The sequence below is a fragment of the Pezoporus flaviventris genome, unplaced genomic scaffold (genome assembly GCF_033815535.1).
Source record: "Pezoporus flaviventris isolate CSIRO_AGI_PZ_B2104156 unplaced genomic scaffold, CSIRO_AGI_Pfla_v1 ptg000131l, whole genome shotgun sequence".
Classification (NCBI taxonomy): domain Eukaryota; kingdom Metazoa; phylum Chordata; class Aves; order Psittaciformes; family Psittacidae; genus Pezoporus; species Pezoporus flaviventris.
Genome location: NW_026892679.1, coordinates 1,548,805 through 1,563,726, shown reverse-complemented (window position 1 = coordinate 1,563,726; position 14,922 = coordinate 1,548,805). Strand labels below are relative to the sequence as shown.

Below are 14,922 nucleotides of genomic sequence, written 5' to 3'. Positions count from 1 at the left end.
CATGAACCCCTGCTGATATCTGATGTCAGCAATTAGCCCTCTTAGAGACAGATGGTATAGCAAATTAGCCTTTCCCTTCAATGCTGGCATGAGCCAGATGGGCTGGGCTAGGTCCAGTAAGCTTTCTTTAATCAGCGGAGTACTTTTGCCTTTTCTTAGTCTTTAAGATGTCAAGGAACTTTGGTCTTTTCCTGAGCTGTCATTGTGTGAAGCCAGACATTCAAAAAGTCTCTTCCGCCAGTGGTGAGGTAGCAGCAATACAGACATCGTTCAGGAGTCACCCTGCATTTCTCAAACGTTTCTTCTTATTTTTTCCTACAAAGGCAGAAGAGTAATCATGAATGCTGAGCACTGAAAAGAAAGAGCAGAACTAATGGGAGTCAATAAGGACTGCAGCCTAACTCCTCTAGAAAACAGAGAAGTGATGGGATTCTCATGCTGACCTGCTCAAAATACATCTAGCTCTCTGACATGCAGATAGATCTCTGCCAACAAAAAAACATGCTAATCAGTAGTTATAGAGAGAGGAAGCTTGTAAAGGTAATGTAACTTCCTCCAGCCCTGAACGGGTGACATTCTGTACTCATAACCATGTTGGGCATTCACTGATGCTCTTTCCAGAGTATGAATTTACTCCCTGAACTCGGAAGCACGCAACCACTGTATCCTTTCTCACAAAGATAGTTCTTCCTAAGGCCGTGTCCCATATGAACTTTTATTGTGGCCTTGGACAGAAATAAAATGGAATAATTTGTATACTCAGATATTCTCCTAAGGTGTAAGGGTATTTTTTTCTTTTGTGGCAATGTTTTCTTAAGAGTGTTTCTTTGGAAGGCATGCCAGAATGAAGCCTCAAAATGATTTGTGCACTGTTTCACCAGAAGTGTCAAATAACCTTTAAATGGAAATCCAGGAAATTATTAAAAGCCCTCAGTAAACATCAAGAAAACAGAATACAGCAACTTGGGAAGCCTGAAAATTTTCTCTGAAAACGGATATGAAATTTGTATGCTTAAGAAATTTCTGCTCTTTGCAGAAATTAAGGTGCCAAGTCAGCTGGGATCTGCAACTCATATGTAGTCTTAATGCTGCACCTTGCTGCTGTGTGGGGGCACTCAACCATCTGCTTTGTAACTGTTTCTTACTTGGGTGACCTAAGTGAGTTAACCCCAAGTGGACCATCAAGGAGCTTTTCTCAGAATAAGGTTGTCATAGTCTGGACAGTTTGAATAATAAAAATTTGAGTGTGTGGTAGAAAGGCTGTAGTTACTCTTTCCTGACTGTTAAGACGGATGAACTGGTTGATGGAGCCCATAATTATGGCAGAGACAGACCCCATAGTTTGGAGTGCTTGACTCCTATCCTTTATCTCCTTTCTCTTAATAAAAATCTTAGTTAGCTACTGCCCAGGTTCTTTTGGTCTTTCTTGCTAGGTACATGTCAAGTTCATTCTGTCTGAGCCTGGGGTTAGTACTGATGAGCTGGAGATGTGTTACATGCCAGATTTGTGGCATTATCGGCAAGAGCTCTGGACAAAAGTACAGTAAATCTGGCATGACTCACAAGCAGCTGTTGCTTTGTGATATACATTTTCTTTCACCCTCTGTCATTATTTAATGGGCTGAATGATAGAAAATGTATATGTAACCACAAGCTTTCACTTTGGTTTGCATACCTGCTGCCAGCTAGACTTGGGATGAGACTTGGGACAAGCTGCAGGCACCTCAGCATCTGTGTTGTCGTGGGTGGATGATGAATAAATGTATTGCTGGGTGAATCTCAAGCCTTTGCCTTCCTTTCCTGCCACTTCTCTTGGCTTGATGCTGATGCTGCCTTCTTTTTCTGGCTGAACTTTTTGAGTTCAGCTCCATCACGGGAAAGAATAAAACAAGAAACAGAAAGGCTGCTTGGCTTAGCAGGTACCACAGTGGCCTCTTGTTGCTAGCAGCAACAATTACAGACTGCTCTGCCACCCCAGCTGGATATTTGAGGTCCCAGTGGGCTGCTAAACATGTGAATACTGGCAGCCTTCGAAAAAGGGGTCTCAGAGTGTCCAAAGAATACAGATTCATGTTTTATGCAAACCTGGGAACTTGTGAATAAAATGAGTTCACTTATATTACCCTAAACAGATGACCGAATTCACACAGAAGTTCTGAAATATGAAACACAGACCTAGATGCTACCTGAAATGAGTTTTATTGTCCACACTTATCTTCTGACACAGAAACAGCAACAAACCCAAAATAGACTGCAAAAAGTAAAAACTATTCTTCTTCCTCCCCAGATGCTTTCTAACAGATAGTCCTTCTGTTAGTCATTTTAAGACCTTACCACACTTGGGGTTTTTCTTTGACTTTTCTTTTTCTTGTTCCTTGTTTTCTTCTTCTTATTTCTTTTTTTTCTTTTCTCTCCTTTTTTATTTATTTATTTATTTATTTATTTATTTATTTATTTATTTTAATGAGAAAACATCAGACTTTTAGGTCTTCATCCTGCAAAAGAGGATGGGGAAACTACCCATCCACTGCATCTCCTTTTGCAGGGGTCTTGAGTTCCTAGCTCTGTAGCTGAACTTCTCATCCATTTTAAGTATTGATAACTTACTCTTTTTCTGCTGCATTTGGCCTTCCATCATCTAGAAAAGTCAGCTAGTCAGTTAAATAAGAGTTTACAGGAATACACTTCTTGGGAGCATGTGTGAAAGCTTATTCAGTTTAAAAAACACACTCCATTCAAAACTCATTTAAAGCTTAGTGAATTGTATTAAAATAGTGCAGAGAATTAAAAACTTAGGGAAATTTAAATCCAAGCGTATTTCAATATGTAAGTGCATTATTAGAATGCCCAGGTCAATTTTTTATACCTATGTGAAACACTGCATTTACTATGTAGTTACTGTCTGTGATCTCACTTCAATGTGAAGTGAAACTTCTGGATTGGATGTATTTGTATTTTTTTGCTGAAATTAAAATAATTTATACTGAAATAGGACTGAAGATAAACTGCTTCTCATACATGAAGTAATAAAGACAAAACTCAATTTTAACTATGATTAATGCTTGATTGTTTCTGTAAATGAGATTAATGGTAAGGGTCAGAGTAAAATCCATTCCATATGTACAGTCTGAATTTGCTTGTTTTAAAAATTCACCAAGAAGGGTGTACAGAACAAAATATAGAATGACATATCAAATCTTGCATTAGAATGTATGTTGTTGTAGATGTTACATTTGGGCTTTCTCTGGATTCTTTTTGCAGGGTGAATAGAAAACAGAGAATTATAAGTATGCACAGCATCTTGCTATTACCTGCACACAGATGATCTGAGCATAAATATATCCTTCTAAACTTAACTTACATTCTTGTAATAAATTTCTTAGAAATGTAGACTATCTCCAGCATAGTTCTGGTGTCACCATAAGACATAGGGCATGACAGCTTAAGTAGTCTCATGTTCATGAGAATGGCATAGTACAGCAAGTTTATAAGCTGTTGCCCCATCAGATACATTAATTGCCACATGCTTCTGCTGTATGGTGCTTTTGTAAATTCAGAGTTTGGTGCTTTTTTCATAAAGATGTGCAGAAAATAAGATAAAGCAGAGGCTGTAGGCAGCTGGTTTTAAGTTACATCTAAACATGGCATTCAAATGTTAATTGGGTGAATAAATCTTCATTTTAGAGACATGAAAATGTTAGTAGAATAAAATTATTTATGACAGAATAATGGTTTCTGACACCTAATAAATACTAGGATGGAGCCACTTACTGAAAGTATATAAAAATATTCTGTTGCTCTTTGCCAAAAACAAAAATTCAGGAAAAAATTGGCATGCTTATTTTCCAAGAGGTTGACACTAATATCTTTGGCATAATTCTAATATCACAGATAAAAACCTGATGCAACAATGCTATATAAATGCTGCTCAAGAAAAAAATATGGGCATGTAGGTTACCAAATTGTGGTAAACTTTGTTAGCAGAATTTTGCAGATTTTTTCCGCTCTTTCAGTGTGAATTGCACGTATTTACAGTGGAATAGCTGTTCATGATATTATTTTGTGGTTTTGAATTTATCTTACCCAAGCATTATTTTACAAAATCAGTTTGACTTCACACCTTACAAACAGAATTGTTGCTCTCAGGTGACAGAGAGGAAGGCTGAAGAGGGAATCAGGGTAGTTTTATATGCACCCTCAGTCAGCATTGAAACAATGTGGTTTTGGAGTTACGGGTCCAGGAGGGACTGTTTTGCTGTTCTTTTTCCATCTGTTTCATGGTAATCTGTATTTTCAGATTTTGCTATTCTGTATTAAAGATACAGCATGATTAAAAGCTTTGACTTTGGGTGGTGGTTTCTCCCCCTCCACAGATGGAAGACCTTTAACTCTGGGTGAAATATGGAGAAGTGTTCATGCATGTTACCAGGATCGTCTGCAGGAGGGGCCCTGGGACACTATTACACAGCAGGTGAGAAACCATTGGTCCTTTACAAAACTGATGAATGCAATATGTGCCTGAATCCTCAGTAGTCTTATTCCCTTCCTGGACACAAGTGGAATACATAAAAGCCTGAGGTTGTGCTGAGCTACAGCTACCAACAATAGTTTTAGCCCTGAATTTGAAAGATGTGTAAGTGTTCACCATATAAGACTTAATGTATCTCACTTAAAATACTTTTCCAAAGCCAGGCCTGAAAACATCAGGCCATGTCTGAATAATCATGGATTTGGGTAAATACAAAAGTAGACTTACTTGTGTAAGTAATATATACTAGTGTAACATTTCACAGATTGTCTGTGAGTCAAATGAGCAAAAAACACTGTAGTTTTCAATTTTAAATAGACTTGCAGTCCTTAGGATTGAAGGAGAGAAAAAATTGTTCTCTCAACCAAATGGTAAGTTATTGCCAACTAAAGTCCTTAAGAATCAGTAGCTAATGGATGCTGTGTTTTACAAAAGGAATCAGATTAGTAAACTGTGATATCACTGACTTCTTTTACAGCTATTCAACTCACTTTTATTTAAAGTGGTTTTAAAGTCACCACAGCATTTCAGCAGCTCTTTCCAGACTTGTGATGATGGCTGTCTTGGAAATGGCCATACTTGCCTCAAGGAAGAGTCAGAAATGTTTCAGAGCCGAGTTGTTTCCTGTGGTTTCTTCTTCCAGCTCCAGGCCTCCAGTGCAAGTTTGGACAAAGAATAGAGACCTTCCAGGTGTGAATTGTTTATCATCAAAGATACTAATGTGTCCTTTTTTCCTTCCCTTTCCTTCCTTGACTTTTTGGGTTTAGCTGTTCCAGGTATACAGGTCTCTTACCGCACAGCTGGCACAACAGGGATGTAGCCTCAACTGAGTTCTGCAGGTGTTTCCTTAATTCAGCTAATACAATTTAATTACAGGATGCCTGTTTGTCGATGGTACTCAGTCATAGGAACACAAGCAGAATTCACGTTTTTGCCACCATGGACTATTACTTACATTATAATAGCTCCCTGAGAACCTAACAAGCATTGATTTTCTGATGTTTGCTATGCATATCTGAATTCCAGGTGCAAGTTTTCAGATTCTTACTACACGCATTTTTACATAAAACATCAATTACCTGACTTGTCTAATGCAGAATGAAGATGAGAGAGGTTTTAACAAAATAATGTAAAATGGTAGCAGATAACTGATCTGCACAAGAAAGTTCAGATTTTTCAGTAAAGTTTTATGATTTATATCTGAAGTTTCAGGTATGTTTCTGCATAGAGTGTCCTGGGTTCAGCTGTAGCAATCATTTTTCTCCTTCTCAGTAGCTAGTGCAGTGCTGTATTTTCGACTTTAGCCTGAGAACAACACTGGTAACCCCGATGTTTTTGGCTGTTGCTAGGTAATGTTTACACTAATCAAGGACTTTTTCAGTCTCATGCTCTGCCAGCGAGGAGGGGCATGGGAAGCTGGGAGGAAGCAGAGACAGGACACCTGATGCAAACTAGTAAAAGGAGTATTCCATACCACAGCATGTCATGCCCAGTATAGAAACTATGAGATCGCTGCTCAGGTCGGGCTGGGTATCGGTTGGCAGGTGGTGAGCGGTTGTATTCTCTTCCCTTGTTATTTCCCTTATCATTATTATTACTGGTGGCACCAGTAGTGATTTGTGTTATACCTCGGTTACTGGACTGTTCTTATCTCAACCTGTGGGAGTTACATTCTTACAGTTCTTCTCCCTATCCCTCTGGGAACTGGGGGGAAGAAGGTGAGGGAGGGAGTGAGCTGCTGTGGGGTTCTGAGTTACCAGCTGGGCTTCAACCATGATGGAGAGGCAGAGGATTCAGGTAATTTTGCCTTCACTGCATCTGCATTCTTCCATTCCTAGTTGACAGAGATCAGTATCCCTGTGGTCAGATGCTAGGAATCCTTTAGGGCTGACATCTCTGGTATTTCCCAGCTGAGCTGTTCTGGCTTGTGGATAGTTTATATTGGAACTGTATGATCTTAAGGTCCTTTCCAACCCAGTTCATTCTATGATTCTATGATTATTTTTGCCTCTGAAGGAGTAATAATGTAAAACTGTCCTGCATCTAATAACTAGAAATGTGTGTGAGATACATACACACAAAGGCCTGCAAAAACAGATTTTATGGGTGGTAAAATGTGTGGAATGCTGAACCTGTGACACTGCTCCAGAGGTGATTCAGCCAATGTGAGACCAGTGGCAAAACACACGCTAAGATGTAAGAAAAAGCATTTTGGAGAAATTAGCAAAGGTTATAGCAGCAAAGAAACTGTTGAATATAACATCAGTGTGAGTTTACATTAAATAAGGAGATTACAGAATAAGTTAAACTGTTCATCACAGAGCACAATACTGGAACTGCTGGCAGGTAGCAGAAGCCAGAGAAGTTAAAATCCTCCAGCAATGCCACTACATAAATTGGAATTACTTTACTTCTTTTTCTACACTGTTTCATGTCCTCCGTCTTCCTGAATACCATGTACCTGTGGCTTAAGGTGGTTGAATTCCACTTGTCAGTGAGCTTATTGTGCTTTACATCAGTATTGAACTTTGTCCAGAGGCCCCAGCTGTATTCCTGGATTGGAAATATACTTTCCCACATGGCTGCAAGAGAAAGCCTCTGGGAAATCGACTTTAAGAGGTCTACAGTTTTAATTTTAGATGAAAGCAAAACGGCACCAGGGAGGGTACGTTTGCTTGTGGTTATTGAGCCAAATGATAAGAAGACAAAGGAATGTGTGATTGATAGAAGCATACATTTCTGGAGCTGAATCAGAGCTGAGGAAAGCACTAGTACATGCAGCAGTGTCAACACTATCACATACTCATTGCCAGCAACCACTGGTGCAACAAACACATCCCTCTGTAAGCTGAGAGATGCATGTGCCAGTCCAAATACAAATAGCAGTAAACTCCAGAGTATTCTCAAAGAATTATGAAAGATAATATAAACATACTGTAAGCACTAGCTGTCAAGCCGCAGATCAAAGCAAGAGTTAGGTCTAGGAGAAAAAGAGCATTCAATTCAGGGTTCTGACTTGAAACACAGCCTTCTCTTTCCTTCCTGCTTTTGTGCTGACCCATTTTGTTATGTGGGTTAGGCTTTGCCTGCAGGGACACAGATCGTATAATACAAGTCACTGGGCAAACTCACCAAATCAGGCTTGAAGTCTCAGTACAGATGAACAGCAGAGAGAAAAGGTTTAGGGTTTTGCTTCAAACAGTTACAGATTGAAAATTCTACAAACAATCCATCCGTGGGAAGAAAATCCAAGTTTTCCATTGGCCATGCATGTTACTTACCTTTTAACTAGGGCTGATTTTGCACTTTGATTCAATATTTGGCAGGTTAGGAAAAGAAAGTCATACTGCCTTTTTTTTCGCACAGATTCAGGATTCACACTAATAATTTGGGACTTATATCCAATGTATTAGGAAATACTGGTGTCATGCCTGTGCACATTTTTGATACAACTGTATTTTGGCTTATAGTCTCTTTGGTAAAATGTATGAGATCAGGAACTGAGACATTGCCTAAACTCCAAACAGTTTAATTTTTTTGCAATTATATTGCCAAAAAACAAATTTAGGTAAAATTTGAACTTTTTGTAGTTATTCTTGATTATTGTGGAAAGCCACACTCAGTTTCAGAAAAAGAATCTTCAGATATTGTGCTGACTAGATTATTCTTACTGCAAAAAAGCAAAAATCAACTAGTTACCTTCTCATAAATAAATTAACATGATAAGGTTGCATAGTATTTTATAATGATAATTGATAAATGGTGATGATTTAATTGCACTTCCTCTAGTAATAATCTTAAAATGCTCAAATGAAGTTCCTATGATTGGCTTTCTTCTGAGTTAAATCTCCCTAGGGTCTTCAGTCATCCCTTTTCTACATCCGGTGACAACTTGCTTTAGCTGTTTTAAATAATACAAATCAATTATAACACACAGCTGTTTAACAAAACTTCTAAATGTTGCTACAGGTCTCTCAGTATTTCCTAATGGCTTATAATGACATCAGTTTAGCACACCTGGTAAGGTCTGTGTGAGCTGGAAGTAGTTTAAATCTGAAGTGACAGCAAAATTAAGGATTATTTATGGATTATATTGCATTTCAGAACCATTGCCTACTGTTACTTTAACTTCTTTTTATGAAGAGTCAGAAGTGGAATTGCAGACGTTGCTGAATAGTTTACTTGTAACTTGGTGGGTGCGTTTGAGGATACCCTTTGTATTAGTTACATTTCTCTACAATCTACATGAAAGAAAGTCTCTTCATCTTTTTGAATCAATGGATTCAAGAAATGTACTCTTTCCAAGAAGCTCCCTTCCAAGTCTTTATAGCTTGTCCTGAACTGTAAACAGGGCTTTACTCAGTTGTCCCTTACTTGGATTTTCCTGTTCAGCTTGATATATGATGGATGGAATCCCAGCCCTGCATCCTCCATATTACCCTGCTGTGTAACCTTCTGGGCTCCTCAGCCTCCCAGCCCTGGTGTTTTCCTGCCTGCATTGCTTTTTAAAAGTACTTACTAAGCCAGTTATCTATCAGCCATAAGAGCACATAAAAGATCTAGATGTTTGAAAGAGTGCTAGGTGGGAGAAGCTGAAAATGGATGAATATAAAGATAACACTAAGGCTCTTGAGAACATTTCAGTTAATAGTGTAAAACAAAACCAAGACACATTCTCCAAAAACTCAGGCAGAAGTCTCCAGCTAAAAGAAAGTTACAGTAGAGGGAAAGAAAAGTCTCGGCAAAAGAATGATGATGTCATCGTGGTAATGGATGACATCAAGAGACATGTATTTCTCTCCAGTGTGCTTTGATACTTGACAGAGATGTCCAGTAGAGCTTTAGATAAATACATAATGGCATTGTGTAAACCAACTCAAACATGAAAGTCCTTCTTTGTAGTAACGGAGCAGCAGATCCACCACACTAATATCCAGGTATGATATTCTAGAGGCACAGCTAAGCTGGCAGCAGTCTGAAAGTGCCATGGTCAAATGCTGAATGCTGAGACATTTTGAAAGGAAAAAACCAGCAGAATAGGGAAGAGGTTCAAAAATGAAGAACAGAGAGTAAAGAATACAAATGAAACAAAGGGGAAGAAATCTTTCTGATGATAAATGTGTACATATTTTGCCACATGGTAGTGCAAGATTTCACAACCAGGAATTTATAAAACAAAGGCCAGCTAAAATATAGTTAATATGTAAAGGTTACATTTTACCTTTTATCATTTTGGAAATCTCTCCCAGGGTAGATGAAAAGATGTGAAGCAGCCGAAGGCGACTTCATAGCTGAAGCTGGAACTTCTGTCTTCAGACTATGTGGTATTAGGTAGGTCCTTGCTGTAGAAGTTAGAAATACAGTGGCCATAAGTACTTGAGAATTATCACATTTTTTCATATAATTTTTAATAGCCCACTTTTCAAACTTATGGCCTGGTAATCATGAAGGTTTAAGAGCATAATAACTTTACCAGATAATATATATGCACTTCTATATAAGCTATATGCATTATTGCATACAGCAGTAAAGCTGCTTTGAAGGTTTTAATGTCTAATGGCCAAACTTTAATAGTTAAAGTATTTAAAAATACAAATTAAAAAAATAAACCGAGATGGTCAGCTGTCCTAGTAATCCATGTTGATGTTTCTTCTACCTATAAAATGACTGATTATCTGGGAAAAGTTGCTGAGATAACAGTTATTGAAGCCCTCTTTTTTTGTGTGTGGAATGAGCATAGGGTACCTGCACTGACAGTGCATGAGTTTTCATCCTGGTATGACTAGGTGCTCCAAGCCTATTTTGAAGTACCTGCATCAAGGACAGTAGTATAGCCTCCACATTCGGTTGAGCCATTATTTTCTGCAGAGAGTGTGAAGTGGTACTGGATTAGTGATGTGTACAGTCACCTATTAGAAGGTAAAGACACCTATTTATTTCCCAAATTTGTTTAAAAATAGTATAATATTTACCAGATTGGGTAAAAAAGGGGGGGGGAAGACACTAGTAATTTTTCATCCTTTGCCGTGATGGGTCTACAAAGTGGAATGACTTCCAACAGGAGGAAATGAAGCATTCCTGCCTTAGAATACTGTGTAGGTCAGTGGTGAACTAGTCTTCTTGGAAGTCAGGACATCTACTCTAAAGCAGAAAAGAAATTTCAGTCTAGGTCTCTTGTGACTCAGGTAAGTTCTCTGTGTGCTTGTAGAGTAAAGGGGAGGTGTAACTGCCTTCCTGTCTGTCTTTACACTGGCTTTAACCTGGCAGAGGAGAGATTGAGATGAGATGTTAGGAAGTTCTTCCCTGTGAGGGTGGTGAGGCCCTGGCACAGGTTGCCCAGTGAAGCTGTGGCTGCCCCATCCCTGGCAGTGTTCAGGTCCAGGCTGGATGGGGCTTGGAGCAACCTGGTCTAGTGGAAGGTGTCCCTGCCCATGGCAGGAGGTGGGAACTGGGTGAACTTTAAGGTCCCTTCCAGCCCAAGCCAGCTTTGATTCTGTGATTCTTTCTAGTATGTGTGTGCAAGGCCTGCTTCAGCAGGCATGCTGCATGAATGCCTGCAGGCTGCCTGCATTGCTGTTGTAGACACACTCTTGGAGTTCTGTCAGGGCATAGGCTGTAAATGGATCACCCTTTCAAAACGTTTATGCATGTGCCCAGTGACAGGAAAGTGTGTGTGTGGGGTGTTTCTTTTTGTTTTTTGTTGTAAGCAGCGAGGAGAAGCAAGACACACCAACCCAATATGGGTGATAAGCAAACTTGTACTTTATTTGTGGCGCACTTCGCTTAAATCCACATGGTGTTTAGCCACGCCTACGAGTCAGAACAGTTTTGGTTAGTTCTACACAGCTTCCTTCACATTCTCCTCCCACATCCGGTATCCGGTTACCTGTGAGGCCTACACCTTGCTTTGCTCCCACAAGGCCTCTAAGGATCCATGGCCTTGCTCTTAGAGCCATTCTGCAACAATTCCCCCCTTTTTCTTTTGTGCGAGCAAAACATTGTGGGTTATTCTGTTCACTTGTTTTCATCACACAACTATAAGCAAGTCTAACAACTACAATGATTGAAATAACAATGATACATAAGCGCAGTCCTTCAAATAGCAGTGTTTTAAGTCAACCTGTGATGCCCCATGAGGACAACCATTTAGTTATCCCTAGGTCATTGCTCACTTGCAGTTGCTGGGTAAGCTGAGCCAGGGTTTTCAGCTGTGCATGTATCGAATTAGAATGACCAGAAAGATTCATACAACACATTCCATCAAACTCTTCACATCCATGTCCCTGTTCCAACAACAAAAGGTTCTGCAGTGTTGCATATCTTACAGAGTCAACATCAAACAACAGATCAGAAATTGCCTTCGGTGTAGCATTTGTCTGCTTAGCAACTCAGGAACTCAGTCTGTTTAGTTGAGCCAGGGCCCCGGCTGAAGCACTTACACTGATTTGGCATATTATGATTGGATACGTGCCTTGAAGACCCTTAGTGACTAGCACATAATTGGTTAAACACAGGTGTGAGAACTCAACCTTGAAAGCTTGCCAACAGTCCACAGTTCTCATTAACTTGGTGAATTCCAGCCTCTTATCTTGCTTGCTTAAGCTTCTTCGGGCCTCTCATGGCCTTGCTGTATCTTTCAGGATTATTCAAAGTTTATGTACCAATTATGCATTCTCCCGTGAGAACACTGTCTCCACATCTCCCCCCTTTTGTTTTATCCAGTAACAAGTCGCTACTACAGCAAGGCACACACACATTTACATTAGCAGAGTAACTATTACAGGGTGCAGCAGCATGTTGAAGATGCTGATGGCAGCGAGGTACTAGCCAAAGAAATTTCTTACCAGTGGAATTCTCCCACCCTCTTAATTTGTTCCATCACCTGCTTTATAACACTACCATAGTATTAAAATCTTTCTAGCTTTTGCCTTAGGATTTTTCTAGCAGCTACTGCAAATTTCCATACTCTGACATCTCTTTTACAAGTGACAAATCTATACAATACAAGGTGCAGTTTCTTATTAGCAACTAGCTAGTAAATACAGGTGGTTTTATACACAAAATCACAACCTCTAATAATAGCTACTTTACAAGCACACATATTCAGGATGTTACTTTTCAGTTGCCCCCAAGTGATGTTTTGCAGTTATTTGTTCTTTCTCTTCCTCTATCTCATTCTGCTTGGGGTAATCACGGTCAGCTCCTGTAGCTGAGGCATCAGGTTTTTCCATTCGTCTGTCCAGCTCATGGCAAGGCTTGACAAACTTTGCAGGCAGTCGCCATGGACCTGTAGGCAGGAGGACACAAATATACCCCCTCCCCCAGGTTATCAGTTCTTGAGAAGCACACAGGTTAGACATGTTAAATGCAGCATCATTACTCTCTCTCTCTCCCCCCCCCAACTTTTTTTATTTATATTTTTTTTAATCCCTGCAAAAGCCGTCCTGCTGGGCAGCAACTAAAGCAGCCTGCCTGCTTCAGCAGCAACCATAAATACCCGCCGGCAACCACACCTTTACGTTAACCCTTTCATGCCCAAAATGTTAAACAGCTACCTGTTGAAAGCTTTTTTATGAACCCAAGAACAAGAAAAATACACAGAACACCGTCTGCCCTCAGCACACACACACACGTATGGGATCCCCCAAGCACACACCGCACAACTACAATATTTGAAGCACAAAATCCAGACAATCATTACTCCCACTACAGTTCCACATACAGAACGTGGCACAAGGACCTGTGGAGACTAACAGCAAACCAGCTCCAAGAAGCAACATTGCAGTGCGAGGTGGCAGGCTCAACCTTAGCGGGCGTCCCGGCAGAGGCTCTGCCTCCCCCACATCGTATGAGGCTTGGGCTTTTATACTGACCAAAATGCACACTCATTCCGACACAGGTGGCCAGCCTGTGCTGGAAGAAGTGGCCAGCAGTATCTACAAAGGTCTCCAAGGGTTGATAGAAACCTGGACATACTTATATTTACCAACTTCTAGTACATGAGTATCACAGAGAAACTGTATGGGCTCCCCCTGTCAATTGCAAGAAAAAATCATAACATATACAGCTTGAGTGTAAGAGGATTTTAACGCATACGTGGTCACTGTTTGTCAGGCCTCCTTAACTATTTTGAGATCAAGAGCTTCCCACTCTTTAGCCCCCTGCTGTGTAGTAAACACAGGATATGCAAAGATGCCCATTGCAGAAAATTCACCAGTAATGATCGCATCTTTGGTTAACCATTGTTACAACTGAGCATCTCCAGGGCCAGTGAGTCTGAGCAGACCGACCCGGGAGACGAAGAGTCAGGGTCTGGAAGCAGAGGATATAAATCTGGCTCGGATTCAGGGGATTCCTGGGCTGAACTCAGGGTCTCTGTTGCTCGCAGCTGTGTCTTTCTTATCAGATGTCTCTCGTTCGGTATGTAGCCATCTGCAGACCTGGCTCCTCCATAACCGAGTTAAAAATTTCCACTCTAGGGCATAGTGGGTTGGAGAGGCTCGCAGTTCCTTTATATCTCCCGCTAGCGCATGATCCCTATTTTCTACTGCGTGCTTCAAAATGGCGCTGCAATCGATCCAGTGCCGAGGCACCACCCTCTTCCTTTCAGCTTCCTCGACATTCATCATGCGTATCCCTCCTAATATACTTTCTCTGTCCTTTTCAAAGTCCCTACTTTCGGAACTGGGGTGGTGGGGGAGCAGGGGGTTACACCTCCTCCACGGCACCTTCTGATGAAGAAGGAGGGGGAGAAAAGGAAGGGGGGTAAACCCTGTGCTCCCGCGAGTTGGGGGAAATGAGCTGTAATCTTCCCCCGGTTTCAACCGACTGGGGACGTCTGTTCCTAGTTTCTCCGTTGCTACCGCGGCAGTTTTCTTTTCCGCCTTGTATCTTTTTATACAGTTTATTATTTCTCTCCGTGGTTTACCGAGTTTCTTTGCTGTTTTATCATCATTAAGCATTGAGTCAAATAGTTCATCACCAAACTTTCTCCACTCACTCTCCTCAAAAACTGTATTAGGATCTACAAAAAAATCCCTTAGCCTTCCCTACAGCCACTAGACCTGCTAGCTGCTTTAGAGTCTCAGGCTCAATTCCCCGCTTTTATAAAAAGCGCTGTAAAAAGTTCAGGGCTCAGTTCCCCGCTTTTATGAAAAGCACTGTAATAAGTCCAGGGCTACCTCTCGGTCCATTTTCATGGCCAGCCTTTTCCAGATCGTCTTCTTCTGGGTTGTCCTGTAACCTCGGTCTCCGGATCGGCCTCCTGACGCAGCAGTGTCTGGCTCGCCCCAGCGGCGGATTCCTTTCGGTTAGTCCAAGCACCCGGGTCCGTCACGCCACCGCAGCAGGATTGCCTGCGCTTCCCGGCCGCTGCCGCCAGCGCTGCTCACTTG

The 14,922-nt window shown here is 40.8% G+C and overlaps 1 protein-coding gene across 1 annotated transcript in view; it reads left to right on the top strand.

The window, feature by feature from the left end:
* ATG10 (autophagy related 10) overlaps window positions 1–14,922 on the top strand; it is a 93,096-nt gene that overhangs the window by 62,308 nt on the left and 15,866 nt on the right. Inside the window, exon 5 of the mRNA XM_061478745.1 lies at window positions 4,374–4,471. Coding sequence (XP_061334729.1) covers window positions 4,374–4,471 — 98 coding nt within the window. The remainder of the gene's footprint in view (window positions 1–4,373; window positions 4,472–14,922) is intronic.